Below are 19,007 nucleotides of genomic sequence, written 5' to 3'. Positions count from 1 at the left end.
GAAACACCAGCATGTGATTTACGTGACCAGTTACACACACTAACAGTGAGGAGTTGATTCAGTTGTGAACCACTGCTGTCACCCGAGCTATGGCTGAATAACCAATAGTGTATATTAGAAGGAATGGGGCTCTGGATTACGATAATTCATACCATAGTTGGATTAGCGCTAGCTCTGACTTTCCTGGAGGCTCAGGAAGAGGCAGAGAAAGGGCTGCAGGCAAACCGTTCCCGTCAACACAGCTCCGCTCAAATACTGACACGGGAAGCTGCATATTTTCAAGTTTGCTTTGGCACGAAAGTCCCCCTTTGCAAAAAGTATCCCTCTGTTTCCTTGCATCTGATTGGCTGAGAGCTGCATGGGTGGGGCACAAAAATAAAAAGACGCTGTCGCCCCTCCCACATCAATACGAGTTTAGTTTTTATTTCTGTAGTAAATTGGTAACTATTTCACCTAATGAGTGCAGATCGCTAAATGCCGTCTCCCCGTCTCTCTCGCTCTCTCTGCGTTTTTAAGTGGTCGTTTCTTCCCCACGGTCCCTGCCCCCACAGACCAATAAATAAATCTAACAGCACTTCCTCGTCATTGAAGAACTGGCTCAGCTGAGAAGAAGTGATGCCACAAAATGGGGGAACAAGAAAGAACCGAAAGTCCACCCAACCCTTCCTAGGAGATCCTAACCCTTCCCTCATCACCCGTAGGCCTTCCTCCATCCTCCCGTCATGGTTTATTGTTAATTTTATAAAAATGTGCCTATCACAAATGTCTCTAGGCACCTGCACATCATGTAGAAAAAACACCATAACACAATGACTATGTAAACCAAATAAAAAGACTCTTATGCCCTAAAAAATAGGCTAACTACTGTACAGAGCCTATCAGTCACCTCACTCGGAAGGCCTGAGAGAGTAGGTGGTCCTTACATCATGCCCACAAAGTTAAGAGCCTTGGGCTGTCTTGCCTGGATGGAAGCAGAAGTGAATGAGTGCTTTGAGAACCTGCCCCAAGACTGCCCCAATAACATTTTAAAACACTTAAGATCATGAATGACCTAAGACTGAGAGTGACATCAATTATCAAAGTGGCACCCTAGGAGATGGTCACACAGGTAGCGAGGACCTAAACCACACTGGGATTTATAGGTTAGTAGTGACACCTTGAATCACATCTGGAAGCTCATAGGAATCTACTGTAGCCTCTGGAAGAACAGGTGTAACATTTTCACTGTGCCTGACACAGCTCATTATCAGGTTTTGCACCAGAGCTACAACCCAAATGATCTCCAAGGGACTGCCAATGTAGAGTGCACTGCAGCAATCCAGTCTGGAGGCCATCAATGCCTGAATAACACTCAAGGTCCAAATGAGATGGTCACAATTGTCTGACTAGAGGCAGAAGAATAAAAGCTGCCAGTGATGCCTGAGATTGTGGGGGAGGCTGGAGTTCTGACAGTACCTCCAAATTGGACTGGCACTGATAAAGGGTGGGAACAACTTTTCAATAACCCCCTGCCATACACTCTAGCTAGGACCCAACCTACCAGCATCATTGTGCCACCTGCCACTGACATAACGATGACACTGCTGTGGCCTGTAATGTCTCAGTCTCCTCTGCCTCTGGTGGCCTCACACACAAACTGAATAGGACCTAATGGAACTGCAACGTGCCACACATGAACATGCCCTTGGGTCAGTAAAGCAATTGCCCAACACCACCTGCCTCGAGCAGACCGATGCAAGAGCCATCTCATCAGCCCTAGCTATGCTCTTCAATAGTGTCAACCAGCCCTCAAGGTCCTCAGCTCCAAAGGCTGCTGGCAGATCTACAAGGAACATGGTAATACCTGACCTTTGTCCATCACTAGGAGCTCATCAGGCAGCAAGGCTAGTGCAGCATCCATGCCACAAACTGAAAGGAATCAAGGCAACCCGTGGACTCTCCATGACACCGAAGGTATCCTCTCACAATCTCTTCAGTGATCTCATCTAAAAAAGGGTAGATTAGAGCAAGACCAGTGAGACGGACAATGTCAAGCGAGGACAGCGTGTGCACAGACCAAGTGAGGACCGCTAATGAGATGCAGCTGGCCGGGTAGGTAGGCGTTAATGATCTCACCCAACAATGGACACAGTGTTCCCTGCTCCCCACCCCAGCGCTGAGGGTTCTAGAACATCACAAGGGAAACTGAACAGATGCTGTCGTCACCCAGGGCAACATGCCAAGTGACTCCACCACCCAGCCGGGCAAGAATGCAGCAAGGCAGCCTGGACACCACTAAATGCAGAACTCCCTTGGTCTAGGGGAGCGCCCCTGATACCTGGTTGCACCCCTGGACTCCCCCCTCACATTCCCCCCACCTAGGTGCCCTAGTACCCGCCCTGATACCTAAACATCCACTTAGCACCGAGACACCCCAGCATCCACCCTATCACGCCATTCACCCACCCAGTAGCCACCCCAGGCACCAGCCTACCCAGTAGTCTCAGTACCTAACTCAATCATCCACCCAGCTGCCCCTCCAGAATCCCCAGGCACCTATCAGTCCCAGTACCCATCCCTGACACCCTCTCCCTCTATCAGGTCTGCACCCCTTAACCCCTAACCCCCATCTAACAGTCTTGGCACCCAGCCCAAGGACCTCCACCCTCCCATCTATCATCCACACCACCCTTGCATCTACCCCACTCGCCCTACCCAGCAGCCACCCTCCCACCCAATGGCCTCAGCACCCATTCCACCACCCAGCTGCCTCAGCACTCACCACACCCTTGGTGGGCAGAGCAAAGTGTGTGTGGGGGGAGGCAGAGGGGGGCTGGGAATAGTGAACTGATGACAGGAGCTTGGGGGGGGGAATACTTTTTTTGGGGGGCAGGGGGCTGTGTGGAGACGGTGAACCATTGTATGAGGCCCCAGTGAGAGGAATGGCTGGGTGGGAGGAGGCAGCGACGTGGGGCTGCAGAACAATGGTAAGGAGCCCAGGCCTCAGCAGGGGAGCAGCCATGGTGCCATGGAAAGAGGGTCCCAGAGGGCCATGCATAGCAAGGGGGCAGATGTACTGGCCCAGGGATATGAGAGAGCTGGCTGGCACATACCAGTCTCCTGCCTTGAGTCTAGTTCAGGGCCTGAGCGCTGTGTTTCTGCCAGCGGGGAAATCAGGGACCAATCCCATGCGCTGATCGGGGAGGGGCAACTCTGGAAGCGCCTAGTCTCTGCGGGGCTCCCTGGCCAGCCCCCTGGGCAGTAACTCCAAGGGTGCTCAGCCGGAGCCAGAGACCCAGCACCGCTCTGCCTATGGCCTTACAGTGCCCCCTGGTGGGGGCTTTGCAGCTGTGCAGGGCCTATGGTTTGCTCTCTCCAGGCCCATGGCTTGGGCTCCCCTCCCTGTGCCAGTGCCGATTAAAAGGTCTGCGGGAATTAAATGAGGGCTTCTTGCCCTTGCCTGAGTGTAAGTGCCTGTTCAGCGGCTCTTAGTCCCTTGGCACAGCACCAGCCCTGGCTTGCAGACCAGATGGGCAGTTTCCAGCTAGCTCTCTAGCAGGGTCCCTTGCTGGCTGAGTGAAGCAGATGCTTAATTCAGCATGACCGCCCCCCAGGCTCAGGCCCGACGGATGGAGAGGATCAGTCCCTTTAAAGGGGCAGGGGAGGGACTGGGGCAGGTCAGAGCCCTGGAGCTGAGTCATGTGCTGGGCAGCAGGCAGGGCCATATGGGGAGTGCTGGCCATGGGGTGCTCCTGGCTAGGCCAATGCAAGCTGCTCCCCTCAGGGGACGGTGTAGGCAGTGGTGTAGCAGCAGCACCGGTGCGCTCACAGCTATGCCAGTCTGGCCTCCTGCTTGCGGGGAATGGTGGGTGGCAGGCATGGGTGGGATGTGTCCGCAGCATTCCCATGCCCCAGCGCCCAGGGCTCTGGCTTTTTTGGCCACCTAGCAGGCTTCTCAAGGGCTTCTGGGCGACATTAGTTATTTTGTGCCCATTCGTGGGCGAGGTGCAGACCCTTTGCCCCAGTGTCGCGCTGCCAGGAAATGAGCAGCAATGCCCAGAACTGCGGGGGTGGGGAAAAGAGCATCCCTGGGGCCCAGTCAGCCACTGCAGCCGACATGGCCCAGTGAGGCACCCAGCTTGGGCTCAAATGGGCCACCATGAAATAGCCGCCTGCTACCTCAGACCACCCAGGAGATCCCATCATGGGGCCGCATCACTACTGGATTGAGGAGAAGGGGGGGCCATATCCAGCCCCACAGCTAGGAGGAGACAGATAGCAAGTGGGAGACCTTCACAGACAGCACCTCTGAGGCTTAGGTCAGGTTGGGGGATGGGTGCTGGAGGGGTGGGCTGTGTATGGTGAGGGTGTGGGGTGTCTCGGGTGAGGTTGGGGGATGGGTGCTGGAGGGTGGGCTGTTTCGGGGTCCATATGCCTGAGAGCGTGGCAGTGTTTGGGAGCTGGTTTGGGACATTCTCTCAGTTCAAGCAGGACGAGGCAATCACCAGCCAGAGGGAGGTGACTACAGTCAAGCTCTCATTAGCCCTAAAGCCGAGCCCAGTTTGGCTACCGATCCATCTGTTATGGCTTCCAATCCCATATACCACAGAAAGGTCATGAGGGGAGACCCTGCCTGGTGGGCAGCTCCTTCTGCCTCCCTCCCTATCCAGCATGGACTGGCAGCAGAGACTGGCCCCACTCCCCATGTGGCATCAGTTCCTTCAAACCCCATGCACCAGCCAATTAAAAAAAAACACATCCCGCACTGGAACCACCACTGTCCTGTGGGATCAGGGGTTGCTCCCAGGCAGGGCAGAGAGAGAGAGAGCGAGCGAGACGTGAGTAGCCCGCACGCAAACATGTGACACTTACAACACGCTTATACACACACACAGCAAACGCACAGGAGGCTGTTGGAGTGGCGCGGCTTCCCCCAGTCCTGGCTGGGACAGGATTCTAGCCGCTATTACTTATATTATTCTTATTACTCTTACAAGTTTTATTGAATTAAAAATAAATGACCTCAAGGAGACCGAGGGCACGTCCCCCTTGCCGGCCCCTCTCCTAGGCCCACGCGCCCCCTAGGAGATGCTGGCTTCCTCGGGGGAGCACTCCCAACAGGCCTTGGGCTGGAAGAACTCGAAGGAAGTCTCGTGTGGCGGAGGCGTCTCCTCCTCTCACCACCTCATGGAGCCAGTCGCGCCAACACCACTTCCCCGCCCTCCAGGGCAAAACAAACCAGTGCCGAGGCTCCTTCCCACCTAGCAGGCTGGCGTCTCTCTCTCGGTGTAACAAGTCAGGAGGAAAGGTTAAAGCAGGAAGTTGGGCACTAAAGGTGCTCCTGTTGGTGCCGGGCGCCCCATGGACACAGCGGGCAGCCAACGCTGCTTCCCAGAGTTTGGAAACGTCGCCAACTTCAGACCCTCAGCTCCTTGTCAGCCCCGAGCTCGTCCCCTAGGGGGATCCCCAGGTGCCTCTGTTGTGCATAAAGTAGTGAGAGCATGGCCAAGAAACGTCGACTCGGAGCGGTGAAAGCCAGACAGAATTCTTAGCCGCTGCCGCTCAGGCCTTCAGCTGGTGCCACTGTGCCACGGCCTGCCGGGGATGGGCGATCATATCCTTCCAGTGCTTCACCTCGCCGGGGCCACTCTTCCAGGACAGGTAAATCTACAGGGAGAGAAACCCGAGAGTCACTCACTCCCCCTCCTTGTGTGCCTGGGCCACAGCTCAACTCTGTACCACCCCTACCAACACTGCGGCTAGGGTCACCTTCCTCCCTGCTGCACTGACCCCATCGGCCTCCCTTTAGCTCACTGGATTCCTGCTCAGAGACTTCAAAGGCCAGAAGGGAGCATCATGATCATGTAGTCTGACCTGCTGCACATTGCAGGCTACAGGACATCACCCACCCAATGCTGCAATAGATCCCGAACCTCTGGCTGAGTTACTGATGTCCTCAAATCTTGATTTAAAGACTTCAAGTTACAGAGACTCCACCATTTACACTAGTAATGTCCTGCTCTGGCTCCTCATCCACACCCTTGCGGCCCTGCCCATGCCCGTATCTCTCCTCTCATGGTCCTGCTCCCTGTATGTTCCTTCCTATTCTATTGCTGTCCTTCCTCTTTCCACACTAAGTCCTATGGCCCCCACACCTGGACCTGCCTCCCAATTCTTGTTCCCCAAGCAAGCCCCATGCCCTTGTTGGAGCCGGCCTGATGGACTGGCAAGAGAGGCATGGCCAGGCCAGCGAGGTGGTTGGCTGGTGTGTCTGGGGGAGAAGAGGACCAGCTGGCTACGCAGGCCCACTGGTGAATGGGAGGGGTTGCAGCTGCCGGGGAGGTGCCCTTGAGATGCTCTGGCTATCGGGAGATGACCCACGCTCTGAAGCTGACAGACATTCAGCGGGACGTAGGCTATGTCACTAACACGCCACACCCTTCAGAGAAAAGCATCGACGACCCGCCCATTCCAAGCAATCGGGCACAGGGCAGAGAAGCTTTGCAATTAGACACCAGGCTCCTCTTTGGGGCATGCATCTCTGGCCACTAAATCTCATCCTTCCTCCCCTTGGGCCTCCCATCCACAGCCCAGTTCCATGGACCTCTTGTGATAACATCGGCTGATATCCTGCATCCCTCCTCTGCCAAGCAAATTTGATGGAGGCGTCAGAATTAGCTACAAGGCAATGCAAGTGAGTGAAAACCCCTCCGCACAGGCTGGGTTATTTTTATCTGCCGATTTTCTATACAGCCACGTTGAAAATGTGTGTGTCAACCCTCCTGCATGCTGACAGCTGAGACGTGTTACAGATGCACTAATGGAGCCTTGTGATTGTCACTCAAAGTAACAGGATTTCATAGCTTGACTTAAGGTATGGTATATACTGGTAATTATTCAATCAGAAGTTATTATCATGTTGCCAGCAGCAGAGCTGTGGTTGAGGTTGTGGAGGGCAATCTATTCTCAACCTCGGGCTGCAGTTGCCTGGAACATACTTGACAATTTTCCTTTGCAAGTTTTTTTCAAGTTCTTTGCTCTGTTGCTTGGAACTTTCTCAACAAATTTCCTTTAGTAATGAAATGTCTCTCTCTCTCTCTCACCCTGCTGATTGTAGCACACTTGATCTACCTACCTACCTTTTGACACAGACATGCCCAGGCAGGTATATTACATCTGTGTCCAACCATCCTCCAGATATTTCAGCCAAGGGGTCTTATGGACTCTAAAAGCTAAGAACAAGCTAATTATCATGGTCAATGCAGGATGTTGGTACATAGGGTGGCCACTCATTCATTCCCTGAATACCGGATACTTCTGGGAACGGCATGGGCCTGATCCCGCTGGCGTGACCCCACACCTGCTGGTGTGAGGTGCATGCGAGGTCACACCAGCGAGGGTGGAGTGACGCACTCTTCAAAATGGTGTCCTCTGTCTGATAACGGACAAAACCTCGTCTGGTTTTGTCTCAGTACCAGATGTGGGACAAACCACCCAAAAAGAGAACTGTCCGGTTCAAAACTGGGCACCTGGCATCCTATCTGTATGGGAAACAATTGTAGAGTTATATCACTTGTAGAATATTGGGTTCCAAAGCTACTGGAGGTGAAACTTGTTGCCTGAGGCAGGATGGGTCTCCAGAGTGGACTCAATCAACGCTGAGAACAACGGACATCCATCGACCCAGCCCAGCTCTGGGTTTACAGCCTGCAGCAGATGCAATCTTGAGCACTGAGAAAGACAAAAGAATGCCAAGGAAAGACTGTGACTAGGGGACCATCAGGACTGAGCTGACGTTAATGAAATGCCCTGATTCTGAACTGAGACAAATGTCTGTGACTGTACAAGGGAAGGAAAAAGTGCATCCTGTTTGTGAGCCAGCAGAAGTTCAGGCTCAAGGCATGTACAACGTACACTGACAGACCTACCCTAAAGGCTCGAAGGTAATACGGTTAGAGACAGGAGAGAAAAAGGAGACATTTTGTTGGTTTCTGTCTATTTCGGGAGAGGGCCATAGAACAAAGACAGCGCAAAGTGGCCACGAAACACATTGCAAATGAACTCCGCGGCAGTCAGAGCAGCTGTGCGCCCAATGTGGATTAGTCGCTGTGGGAATGAGGTTTATGCTCATGGAACAAGTTGTACAGAGAGCGGCTAGATCCCTCGGGAATGAATGAAAATGTAGGGAATGCAGGTCTGGGTGCGACTCCCAGCAATGGGGGCCAGCCTGACACAGCCCTCAACAAAGCAGCCTTTTGGCTGGCGATGGTGTCACAGAGTCACAGGCTGGGTGCTCTGGAACTGCTCTGAATGAAGTCAGCAGGACTCTAGTGCAGTGTGTCTCCCCTGAGGGCACACTCTCACCAGGGCATGCCTCCTTGGCTTCAGCACCTCCTGGGTCTGACCTCGGAGCATTCAGCCGTTCACACCGTGAGCTTCCCGCAGTGAGTCCACCTGGATGGGACACCTGGGGAAGCCTTACACACCCCCAAAGGGGCCAGGCACCCCCACTCTGCAGTCAGCAGTGGAAAACAGAAGGTTTATTAGTCGTCGGGAACACAGCGTAGAACAGAGCTTGTTAGCACAGAAATTAGGAACATTCAGCAAAGTCCATCCTGGAGGGCAGGGGGTAATCCAGAGCCCTGGCCTTTCCCCTCTTCAGTCCCCCAACCACAGACTAATCAGTTTCCAGCAACCCAGCCTCTGTCACACCCAGTTTGCCCCTTCTCCGGGGCAAACGGATCACCTCGCCTCCACTCCTCGCTTTGTTTTCCAACATCTCTGGCTGGCTCTTGCAGAGGATGGGCCCCGGCGATCAGTTGCCAGGAAACCAAGTGTTGGCCATTGTCCGAGCCCCGGCAGCGACACCTGCCCTCTGGAGGGTCTCTGTAATGATTACACACCCTTGTCCCACCACCTAGTAGAAGACACTTAAGTAACACAAAGGGGAAACTGAGGCACACACAGAGTATTCAGACAAACCATTAAGAACATTCCCACTTCATCTCAGATGGCCAGATCGGAGTTGGTGAAATTGGAAAAAGAATGAGAGCACCAGAGGTGGATGGAGGAGAAAGGCTGCAAGAGAGAGAAGGCAGCCCAGGAAGCCGCCCATTGGAGGCTGATGGAGCTGGAAGACTGAAAGCATGAACACAGGTGAGCAGGATCTCAGAGTGCTGGAATTACAAAATAAGAGCCCTCAATCCAGAGGTAGTGCCCCACCCGCAGGGATCAACCAGCTATGATAAGCGATGTCCAAGCTGCAGGGACAGGCAATGCAAAGAGGAACATCTGATTACCTTTGAGAGGATATGCAAAGTTCACCAAATTCCTGGTGCACAAAAATGACCGTCTTGCTTCTCAAACTCTCTGTTAAAGCCTTACGTGTGTTTAATTATACGGATCTGTGGGAGGCTCTGGTTTATGATCGGTCCAAGGAAACTATTGAAAATGTTTCAAATCCCCCGAGGTATATCGCCTACAGTTTAGAAACCTCAGCAAACATGATCAGATGAGTCACGGGAACTATATTTATAAAGTGTGTGATTATTGAACAAGTGGATAAGGGGTAAAGGGGCAGAGGATTGTGAAAAGCTGGTTGACACGTTTGCCCATGAGCAGTTCTTTGATGCCTGCAGCACTGATGAAGTAAGGGCTGCAGTGTGGGATAAAACCCCAATGACTGTAAAAGACGGAGCTGATCTATTGGTGCAGGACCATTTGTGGAGCACATGCCAGAGAGGGATGGGCAATGTCCTGGCACAAAGGAGGGTCTCTGCTTTGTCCTGGGGAAGAAGGCAGGAGATGGTCCCCTCCTGGCAACACCAATAACAGATTCCCAGCCCAGTGGGATGGTCCCAGAAGCTGTTATCTGTTTGAGTCTACTGAATGCATGAGGAAGCAATGCACTTCCTACGTGGAATCCAGACGCCAACCCTGAACTGGCCAGGTTAAGGAACCCCCAGTCTGGAGCCCCCCAGGGTCCATGAGAGGGTCCCAGTTAATTTTGTCCAGTTTGACCTACTGGAGGTGGACAAAGATGCCAAGGTAAACAGCAGAATGTGTTGAGGCTGGAGGGACACGGGGGTCCATGACCCACTTGTCAAGGAGGATATGATTAAGGAGTCTGATGTGCTCCCAGGGGAGAGGGTAAAGCCCCTGGCCCTGGGAGAATCCAAAACCAGGGGTCTTTGGCTCACACTGAGCTCGAGGGGGAAGATTTAAAAGGTACTTTAAGGCGGGGGTTCTCCAGAATATACCTGTGGATGTGCAAGTGGGGAATGATATTATTTCACTGCCTAGGGCTGTTAATATTGTGATCTGCAGCAACAGGGAGTGTGTCCCCCTGGATCCCAGACATACACCCTGCAGAGGGAGAGGCAGCTGAAGGGGGAGGTGAGACCTCCACACCCTTAGCAGTGGAGAGCAGCGAGATGTCCACAGGGGAGAGGGACGAGGGATCAGCCCCCTTTCATAAGGCAGCCCTCAATATAACCAAGGCCAGGAGGAGTTTGCTGAAGGACAGAATGCATGGCTTCCACAGAGGCAGCAGATTGGTGTACATTGCAGGTGTCTGGAAGACCAGGGACTGGGCACGCGAGTGTAACAAGGTCATGGAATTGTAGAGTTGAAGGCCAGAAGGGCCCACCAGGGCATCCAGTCCGATCTCCTCCATTCCACAAGCAACTAACGCCACCCAGCACCTGCACGCTACACCCAGCAGGTGGGGTATGCTAAGTGCTAGCCTGCAGAGGGGAAGAGTAGTGGGCTTGTGGAGCCTGGAGCAGAGCACTTGGGTTGCCTGTAGAATTGGGAGACTTTCCTCTGGTGGGCACAGAAAAGCCTCTCTTATGCTGAATGCAGGAGGTAGTGATTCACCCCGGCCACCTGAGGTAACCCCCAGAAGTGTCACATCTACCTACCTACCATGTGTGATCTATCTAATCTAATCTATCTATCTACATGCCTGTCACCGTAGCAAAGTCTAGGAAGCTTTTCTGAAAAGTTTGTGCATAATTGGTTCATCTATTTTTGAATTAGAAGAGAGGAGAAATCCCCCCCTGCTTTTTCCCCTTTAAACAATCTTGGGTCAGACACTCAGCTGGTGTACATCAGTGTAGTCCGTGCTGAGCTCACCAAGGCGATGCTGATCTGGACAAATTGGAGAAATGGTCTGTGTTAAACAGGATGAAGTTTAACAAAGACAAATGCAAAGTGCTCCACTTAGGAAGGAAAAATCAATTTCACACATATAGAATGGGAAAGGACTGTCTAGGAAGGAGTACGGCAGAAAGGGATCTGGGGGTTATAGTGGACCACAGGCTAAATATGAGTCAACAGTGTGATGCTGTTGCAAAAAAAGCAAACATGATTCTGGGATGTATTAACAGGTGTGTTGTGAGCAAGACACGAGAAGTCATTCTTCCGCTCTACTCTGCTCTGGTTAGGCCTCAGCTGGAGTATTGTGTCCAGTTCTGGGCGCCGCATTTTAAAAAAGATGTGGAGAAATTGGAAAGGGTCCAAAGAAGAGCAACAAGAATGATTAAAGGTCTTGAGAACATGACCTATGAAGGAAGGCTGAAAGAATTGGGTTTGTTTAGTTTGGAAAAGAGAAGACTGAGAGGGGACATGATAGCAGTTTTCAGGTATCTAAAAGGGTGTCATAAGGAGGAGGGAGAGAACTTGTTCACCTTAGCCTCTAAGGATAGAACCAGAAACAATGGGTTTAAACTGCAGCAAGGGAGGTCTAGGTTGGACATTAGGAAAAAGTTCCTAACTGTCAGGGTGGTTAAACACTGGAACAAATTGCCTAGGGAGGTTGTGGAATCTCCGTCTCTGGAGATATTTAAGAGTAGGTTAGATAAATGTCTATCAGGGATGGTCTAGACAGTATTTGGTCCTGCCATGCGGGCAGGGGACTGGACTCGATGACCTCTCGAGGTCCCTTTCAGTCCTATAATCTATGAATCTATGAATTTACACCAGCAGGGAATCTGGCCCCCTGTCTCTCAAGGACGGTGATGGTTAGAAAAACGGCTGAAAATTGCTTGTTTGGACTCAAGAGACCTTGCTCCCCAAGGCCCTCCTAGCTACAGGACAAAAAGTCAAAATTTCAAAAATATTTGTGAACTCAAAAAACATTTCCCCCCCTATTTCAGGTCAATCAAAACACCAGGTTTCCATTTTGACCCCCCCACCACTTTTTAAAAACCTTTCTTTCAGTCTAGTTAGCTTACATTTCGACAGTCGTTTCACACCACAATGCTGGAATTTGTTGTTTTGAAAATGTTGACATGAGCCATTTCGACAATTTCAAAACTTTTATCTTCGACATTTTTCCAGTTGGGAAAGGCATTGGCCCCAATCCTGATTTGTGAACAGCTTCAATTTCAACATATTGGCATTTTTGTGACGAAAAGCCAAGTCATGGAAAAATCCCATCCCGCTCTCGTTCTGGCCTCCTGGTGTTTCTGGTTTGAGTATCATAACCAAACCTGACCCTGCCTGATTTTATAGGAAAGAGGCACCTGTCTACACTGAAGCTGGGAAGTGCAGTTCCCAGCTCAAGGAGTCAGACCCATGCTAGTGCTGATCAACTAGCATGCTAAAAATAGAGGTGTAGTCACAGCAAGCACGAGTGGTGGGAAGGGCTAGCTGCCTCAGTAGGATCCTGTTTGAGATGCTAGGTATATACTTGCTACGGCTAGCCCTGCCCACAGCTTGCGCCCCCATGCTGATGATCTGTTTTTAGCACTCTAGCTCCATCAGAGCTAGTGTGGGCATATTTACTTGAGCTAGGAATTACGCTCCAGCTCAAACTGTGGACACACCCACAGACATGAAGCAGCCCCGCAGGGGGCTGGGAGGTCTTGGGTGATTGGAGGCTAGTTGTTCAAATGGCTCCTAAGTCACATAGGCGCTTTGGAAAATCCTACCCATGATGACGCTGTATTTGCAACGTAGCTGAGTTAATGTTGCTGCAAACCTTGGAGCAGAATCCAGCCTCGGTTACACATGTATATCCTTACTGATGGTTGCTGGGTTGCATCGGTAGAAAGGGGGACAGAGTTTGGGCTGTCTACTTGTATCACTATCACAGTAGCACCTAGAGGCTCCAATCAATCTGTGCTAGGTGTTGCACACACACTTAGGGAGAGGCAGCCCCTCCCCCACACAGCTTACACCCTAAATAGACAAAGAGTGGGAGAAGGGAAGGATCCTTCCCCCTTCCTTGGACACATGGAGAACTAAGGGCTGGGGAGGTGAGGTGACCGGCCCCTAGTCACACAGGTGGCTACGGTGGAATGGAACACACAGCCATGGCTGAGGCCCAAGCCAACGCAACCAGCCGTCCTCTCACTTTGTGGCCTGACTGTGCTTAAACTTTCAGCTTCTTAATGCCGCCTTCATGTTCCGCTTTTAATGTAATAGACGTGGTGTTTGTTTTATTGCAGCCCGGCATGAGGGAATAATTGACTCCCTGCAGCATGCAGTAATAATAATGAGATTACCACGTCAATGTATCATCATTACCCTAATGGGGGAAGAGTTATAGATACTTAGTGTAAATCAGATTTACAACAGATTTATTTTTGTAAGTACCACCTGTAATTTTGTCTTTACAAATAAGGGGCCAGCTCCCCAACTGGTGTAAACTGGCTGTACCTCCATTGGAATCAATGGGTTAGATCCTTCCCCAACTGGCGTAAATCAGCATCATTCCATTTGAGTCAATGGGCCAGATCCCCAGCTGGTATAAATTGGCCGTAGCTTCACTGAAGTCCATGGAGCTTGGCTGATTTACACCTACTGAGGGTCTAACTCAAGTTGTTAACTAATTCTTTGGTTAGGACTCGGGGCGACTCAGCCTTGGAATACATGTGCAGTGAGTGTTTGATGTAAGCTCAGACGGCTATATCCAAAGTATATATCCCATCTTACTGGGCCCGATCTTGCCTCCATTACTCACACAAGCAGCCCCATTAAAGCCAATGGAAGTACTCTCCTGAGTAACAGTCACAAGATCACTCCCCACAGCACGAGATATTTTTCCTCCATAGGACAGCTTGGTTGTAGGTGGAGATTACACTCTACCTAGAACTGCAGCGCACTGAGCCTTTCATTTTATCTCCCTATAAACAGAGTTTCATTAGATTCAAGTTCACCCTAAAGCAGGTTCTGCTGTATACTGGAGAGACAAATGTAGCAGAAAAGCTTAGGCAGACAGATCCATTAGACACAGTGGATGGCTCATTTCCTTGGTATCCCAGTTGTTGGCTGGATTAGCAACTCTTGGATCATGTCAGGTCAGAAGCTAATACGAGGAGCTGAGACAGTGGCCGGGCTGGTTGCAGAGTTTAGTGCCAGATCCAAACTTTCCCAGAATTCAGGTGCCTTTTGGGACCTGGGGTTTCTTCCAGGATTGGCTGTAGTTCTTTGGGTGGCTCCCCCCATGCGTATGCAACGAATGACTAGTATTCGTATTCCATGGCCATTCCAGGGCCAGGAAGACATGTTGGAAGGTCACATGGCTTTTGGGATGGGCTCTCATCGGCATAGGGTGATGGGAGCAATAGGAGGCTGTGGGAAAGGCGAGGAGACTGAGACGCTGAGGTGTGGCTGCTGCAAGCAAAGTTGGTTTGGCTTGTTTTTTTATTGACTGATGAACTTTTGTTTATGTTAATAGAGTTACCTGGAGGGCTGGGGGGCTCAGTGGATGGGTACTAGGCTATGGGGCCTTTCGCCTCCAGGACACTGGTTTGAATTTAGGTAGGTAGGGTCCCATCTGACATCTGTTTGGTGGTTTGGGTGGGATGAATTCAGTGGTCTCAGCCCACTTCCCAGAGGATAAGTATCTACGTCATGAAACCAATACCCTCTTGATGGCAGTCTCAAAAGAGAGGTTGAGGCTTGAAGAGGGCAAGGACCAAGAACTCCCACCCTTCCATAAAGGTGATCTTCCCAGGTCAGAGATGAGGGACAGCACTGTTTTTGTCAGCTGTTCCATATCAAGTGGCAGGACAAGGTCAGCAATGAGGATATTCATAGCTGAACCCAGAAACTGCCTCCCATCAGCCCAGGTTCGGGTTCAGTGGTTTTCTTAGTATAGACGTATCATCAGGAGGGAAGATCAATGAATTATGAAGTGTGTGTATCAAGGAATGCTGCTACACAGCTGGCAAGCCCGTGGGTACCAAGCACTTCAGTGGTGCAACAGGACTGCCGATGATGGACACTGAATGAATATCCAGCCTGACCGCCTTAAGGACCTAGCTAGAGATCAGTCTGGGTGGTGCCCAATCTGCAAGGAAGCAACATTACTTTGGGATTTGCCTTGATGATGATGATAGTGATGGGCCTTGCTCATGCTGTGCATGCTGGGGATTAACAGAAGATGTCCCACTCCAGGGCTGTCAATCTAGCATCTTTCACCAGCACTAACCTTACAGGAACATTTAAATAGTTAACTGTGGGGGGAGAGGGAAGGTGGTCAGCCTCTTCTTGCTCAAGGAGCAGAAGACTTTAGACAGACCACTTGACCTGAGCGCCCCCATGTGGTCACTTATTACTTAGCGGTTGGCCTCTCAATTGCCTTGGCTTGCCCATGAGCTTTCGGACCATCTTCACAGTTGGAGCTGCGCAGTACGAGAGCTGGGCTCTGTGCTGCTAGCTGAAGGTTTATTCCTTGCCCAGCAATGTTCCTTCTGGAGCAACGGGGAGTGGTGAGACTCGCTGTCCCGATGCAGCTCAGCTGTCCTCATTAGAGGCAGCTGTTCTCGAGTCGGTGTAAAGGAAGTGGTGACTCTTCTGCCAGTGAAATCCTAACTGTGCAGGGAAGGACAGACTGGTGTCTAACAAGACACTTGTGGCCAAGATTCTGGACTCAGTAGTGGTAACAGAGCTGGAGGAACATCTAGACAGTCATGTTCAGTAATGAAATAGCTGCCCAGATTCAGTCGAGGACACAGCACCAAGAATCCCCTTGCTAGTGTCAGGGATGATTTACTCACCGCTTTGCAAACACAGAGCTGTCCTTGCTGGTGTTATTAGATCTATGGCAGATGTGGATATTGTGGATAGTTGATGCTACTGCCTCACCTAGATGATTAGTGGAACAACACTGGGAATGCACAGGACTGGTACCAGTTGTGTCTTAGGGAGCTGTCCCAATTGGTATGGTATCTCTGGGTGGATACTCACCAGGCTGTACTGGGATAATGTGCTCTGTTCTCCACGTCTGTGGATCGTCTCCAATGATCTTCAGATGCAGCTTCTTGGAAGGATACGTATCGTCTATGGTCTGGGAATTCACTGCTATGCTGATAATACCCAGCTCTCTCTCTAGATACATACTGATATTTGCCTCTCCAGATTCCGTGAGGAACATGCTATGAAATCCATGACTAGATAACGTGGAGGTGGCTGAGACTATATCCTGGCACAGCTGAAATAATGCAGACCGAGTCAGGCTGGAGATATGAGGAGAGTATATCTCCCTGGGCTGCTCAGCCTTCAATGGGCTGAATGTTGTTCACACACTGATTTTCAGGAATGAAAGCTCCAAAGACAGACTGTTGCTGCAGTATTCATGGCTTGGCCAAGAGCAGGCAATAATGGAAATCACACAAGGGAGTCTGCACACTGGGAATTTCTGGAGAAGATGCTGAGAAACATCTGCACAAGCTTAAAAAATGTTAGGTGTCTATCTGAACCCAACCCGTGGGGCGCACTCTCCACTGTCTGAATCAGTATCACACACATTGCTAGATAGGAGCCTGGAACTTCCCTGGATCTCCCAGTGGCCATGAGAAACACAGAATTCTATTCTGCTCTGTTGCGGCTTTCTTGTACCTACATCCACTCAGTGCTGTCACAAAGCTAAAGGCTTTTGTGCTTCACCTCTTATGTGGACAATGGCCAGATTTCCATCCCAGTGATCTGGGTGGTGGACCTGGCTTCCCTTTTCATGCCATTTTGCTCACGTGGTAAGGGGCCAAATTCCCCATGGGTGTAATCCATTGATCCCAATGGAGCTGCGCCTGATTATCCTAGCAATGGATGTGGCTCCGTTTCCCTAACTGGATACATCAACATTTTTTATGGACAAAGCTGAGATGTTGTTCCTGTTTCTGATATTTGGCTTCCTATCCCCACATGCCCTGAAGATGGTCCTGGCCATGTTATAGTGATTCCCCAACTTACGCATAGTTTCTCACAGTAAATCAATTCCCTGATCCCTGTAGGCTTCATCTGATTCCAGGATCTTCACAGTCCAGAATTCTCTAGGTGGCAATGGAGGCATTAGGCACTTTCTGGCTTGAGCACCATGAGCTTGACACTCCAGACAGGGTATTGTTGGTGAGTTTTCCTCCCCTACAGAACCATCATTTCCACATTATGCCCTCTGTGTGAGGGACTCCGTGTGCTGAGAGATGAGTTCACGAGTCTCTTACTTCCGTTTAAGGGTACATCTACACTACAGCGGGGAGTCGATTTAAGATACGCAAATTCAGCTACGTGAATAGCGTAGCTGAATTTGACGTATTGCAGCCGACTTACCTCGTTGTGAGGACAGCGGCAAAATCGACTTCTGCGGCTTTTTGTCGGCGGCGCTTACTACCACCTCCGCTGGTGGAGTTAGAGCGCCGATTCGGGGATTGATTGTCGCGTCCCAACGGGACGCGATAAATCGATCCCCGAGAGGTCGATTTCTACCCGCCGATTCAGGCGGGTAGTATAGACCAGACCTAAGACACTTCCTGACTTCCCCGTTATACTCCCAAGACGTGGTTGGCATTAACGTCCCTTCTTACGAATGGACAGTTGCCCTCTCTCCTTGCCTGGGGCTACGTTGCTTTGGTGGCACCATTTCCAATGGTCTGGTAGAATTCCCTTTTCTTTGCCTCAAGCTAGCGCAGGGCAGAGGGGCTCTGAGTCGCCATGTTGCTGGGGCACAATATTTGGGGTGCTTGCAGTGAACTCTGCAGAGAGCTTTTGGGATTCCCCAATTGGCTCTGCTGGCTGTGGTGTTGTGCAACACCTTGATCCCTGTGGAAGGTGCGATATGGATCCCCAAACCCCAGAAATGCCTTGCAGAGCCACCTAAAAGACACAGATGTTGGAAAAAGGCCCAGCAGATCAAACGATTGTTGCTTGTATTAGCAGCTGGCTGATGAACAGGGAGCAGAGAGTAACTGTTAAAGGGGAGACCTCTGAGCGGGGAGCAGTATCAAGGGAGGGAACCTCAAGAGTCAGTGCTCGGACTCCCATCACTTAATATTCTCCTTGACAGGCTAGGGGAAGGTGAAATTCACCAGCTTTGCCTCTGATGCCCAAATCAGCCATAGCAAATGCAGGGGAAGGGGAAGCCAGCAGCAAAGGGAGCTCAGGAGATCAGCACTGAGGGTGCCTGAGGTTCAGTACAGCCATGTGAGGCCATCCGCCTTGGCAGAGGAAGAAGTGGCACAGAGACAAATGTGGGAAGGGACCAGCTATCCACAGAGCAACAAGGCTGGGAAAGACCCAGGGAGGAACAGCAGCTGAGTGTGAGCTTGTAGAGCGGCCCCATTGTGAGAGAAGTCAGTGCTGGTCTAGGATTGGGTGGATTGGGATCGTGTGACATTAAAGATAGGGAGGAAATAACGCCATCATTTGTTTGTCTCAGCTCTTCCTGCTAACACAATCCAGCCGTGTCAAAGCCTGAGGGGCACAATTGCCTCTGCAAGCCTAATTTGAGCAGGCTATTACTACACCAGTGTGGGGTCAGAGTCAGGCAGCTGTATGTGTATGCGGCGGGGAGGGGGAGTTGATGTACAACCAGCCGTTGTACAGTCCTGGTTAACTGCGCATACAGACTAGGCATGCACCTGCATATGCATTTTTTATGTAAGCAATGGAATGCCTGGAATATCACGTCCTTTGGGACTGAGTCCCACTGCTGGTGTCCGGCTACTATCTTTTATAGCTCCTCGTCTGTATCACAACAGCCAAGCCATTAGCCTCCCTGACGCCTACCATCCTTGCAGCTC

At 51.1% G+C, this 19,007-nt stretch overlaps 1 protein-coding gene across 5 annotated transcripts in view; it reads right to left on the bottom strand.

Annotated features, from left to right (window-relative positions):
• Positions 1-1,553: 1,553 nt before the first annotated feature.
• The window catches only part of SYT7 (synaptotagmin 7), a 175,251-nt gene continuing 157,797 nt past the window's right edge, over positions 1,554-19,007 (bottom strand). For all 5 annotated transcript variants that reach the window (XM_034767622.1, XM_034767624.1, XM_034767623.1 and 2 more), the window contains one exon: positions 1,554-5,646. In XM_034767622.1, coding sequence (XP_034623513.1) covers positions 5,542-5,646 — 105 coding nt within the window. In that variant the 3' untranslated portion in view covers positions 1,554-5,541. The remainder of the gene's footprint in view (positions 5,647-19,007) is intronic.

This window comes from Trachemys scripta, chromosome 4 (genome assembly GCF_013100865.1).
Source record: "Trachemys scripta elegans isolate TJP31775 chromosome 4, CAS_Tse_1.0, whole genome shotgun sequence".
Classification (NCBI taxonomy): domain Eukaryota; kingdom Metazoa; phylum Chordata; order Testudines; family Emydidae; genus Trachemys; species Trachemys scripta.
Note: the sequence above shows the minus strand (reverse complement) of the source record. Positions and strands in the feature narration are given on the sequence as shown.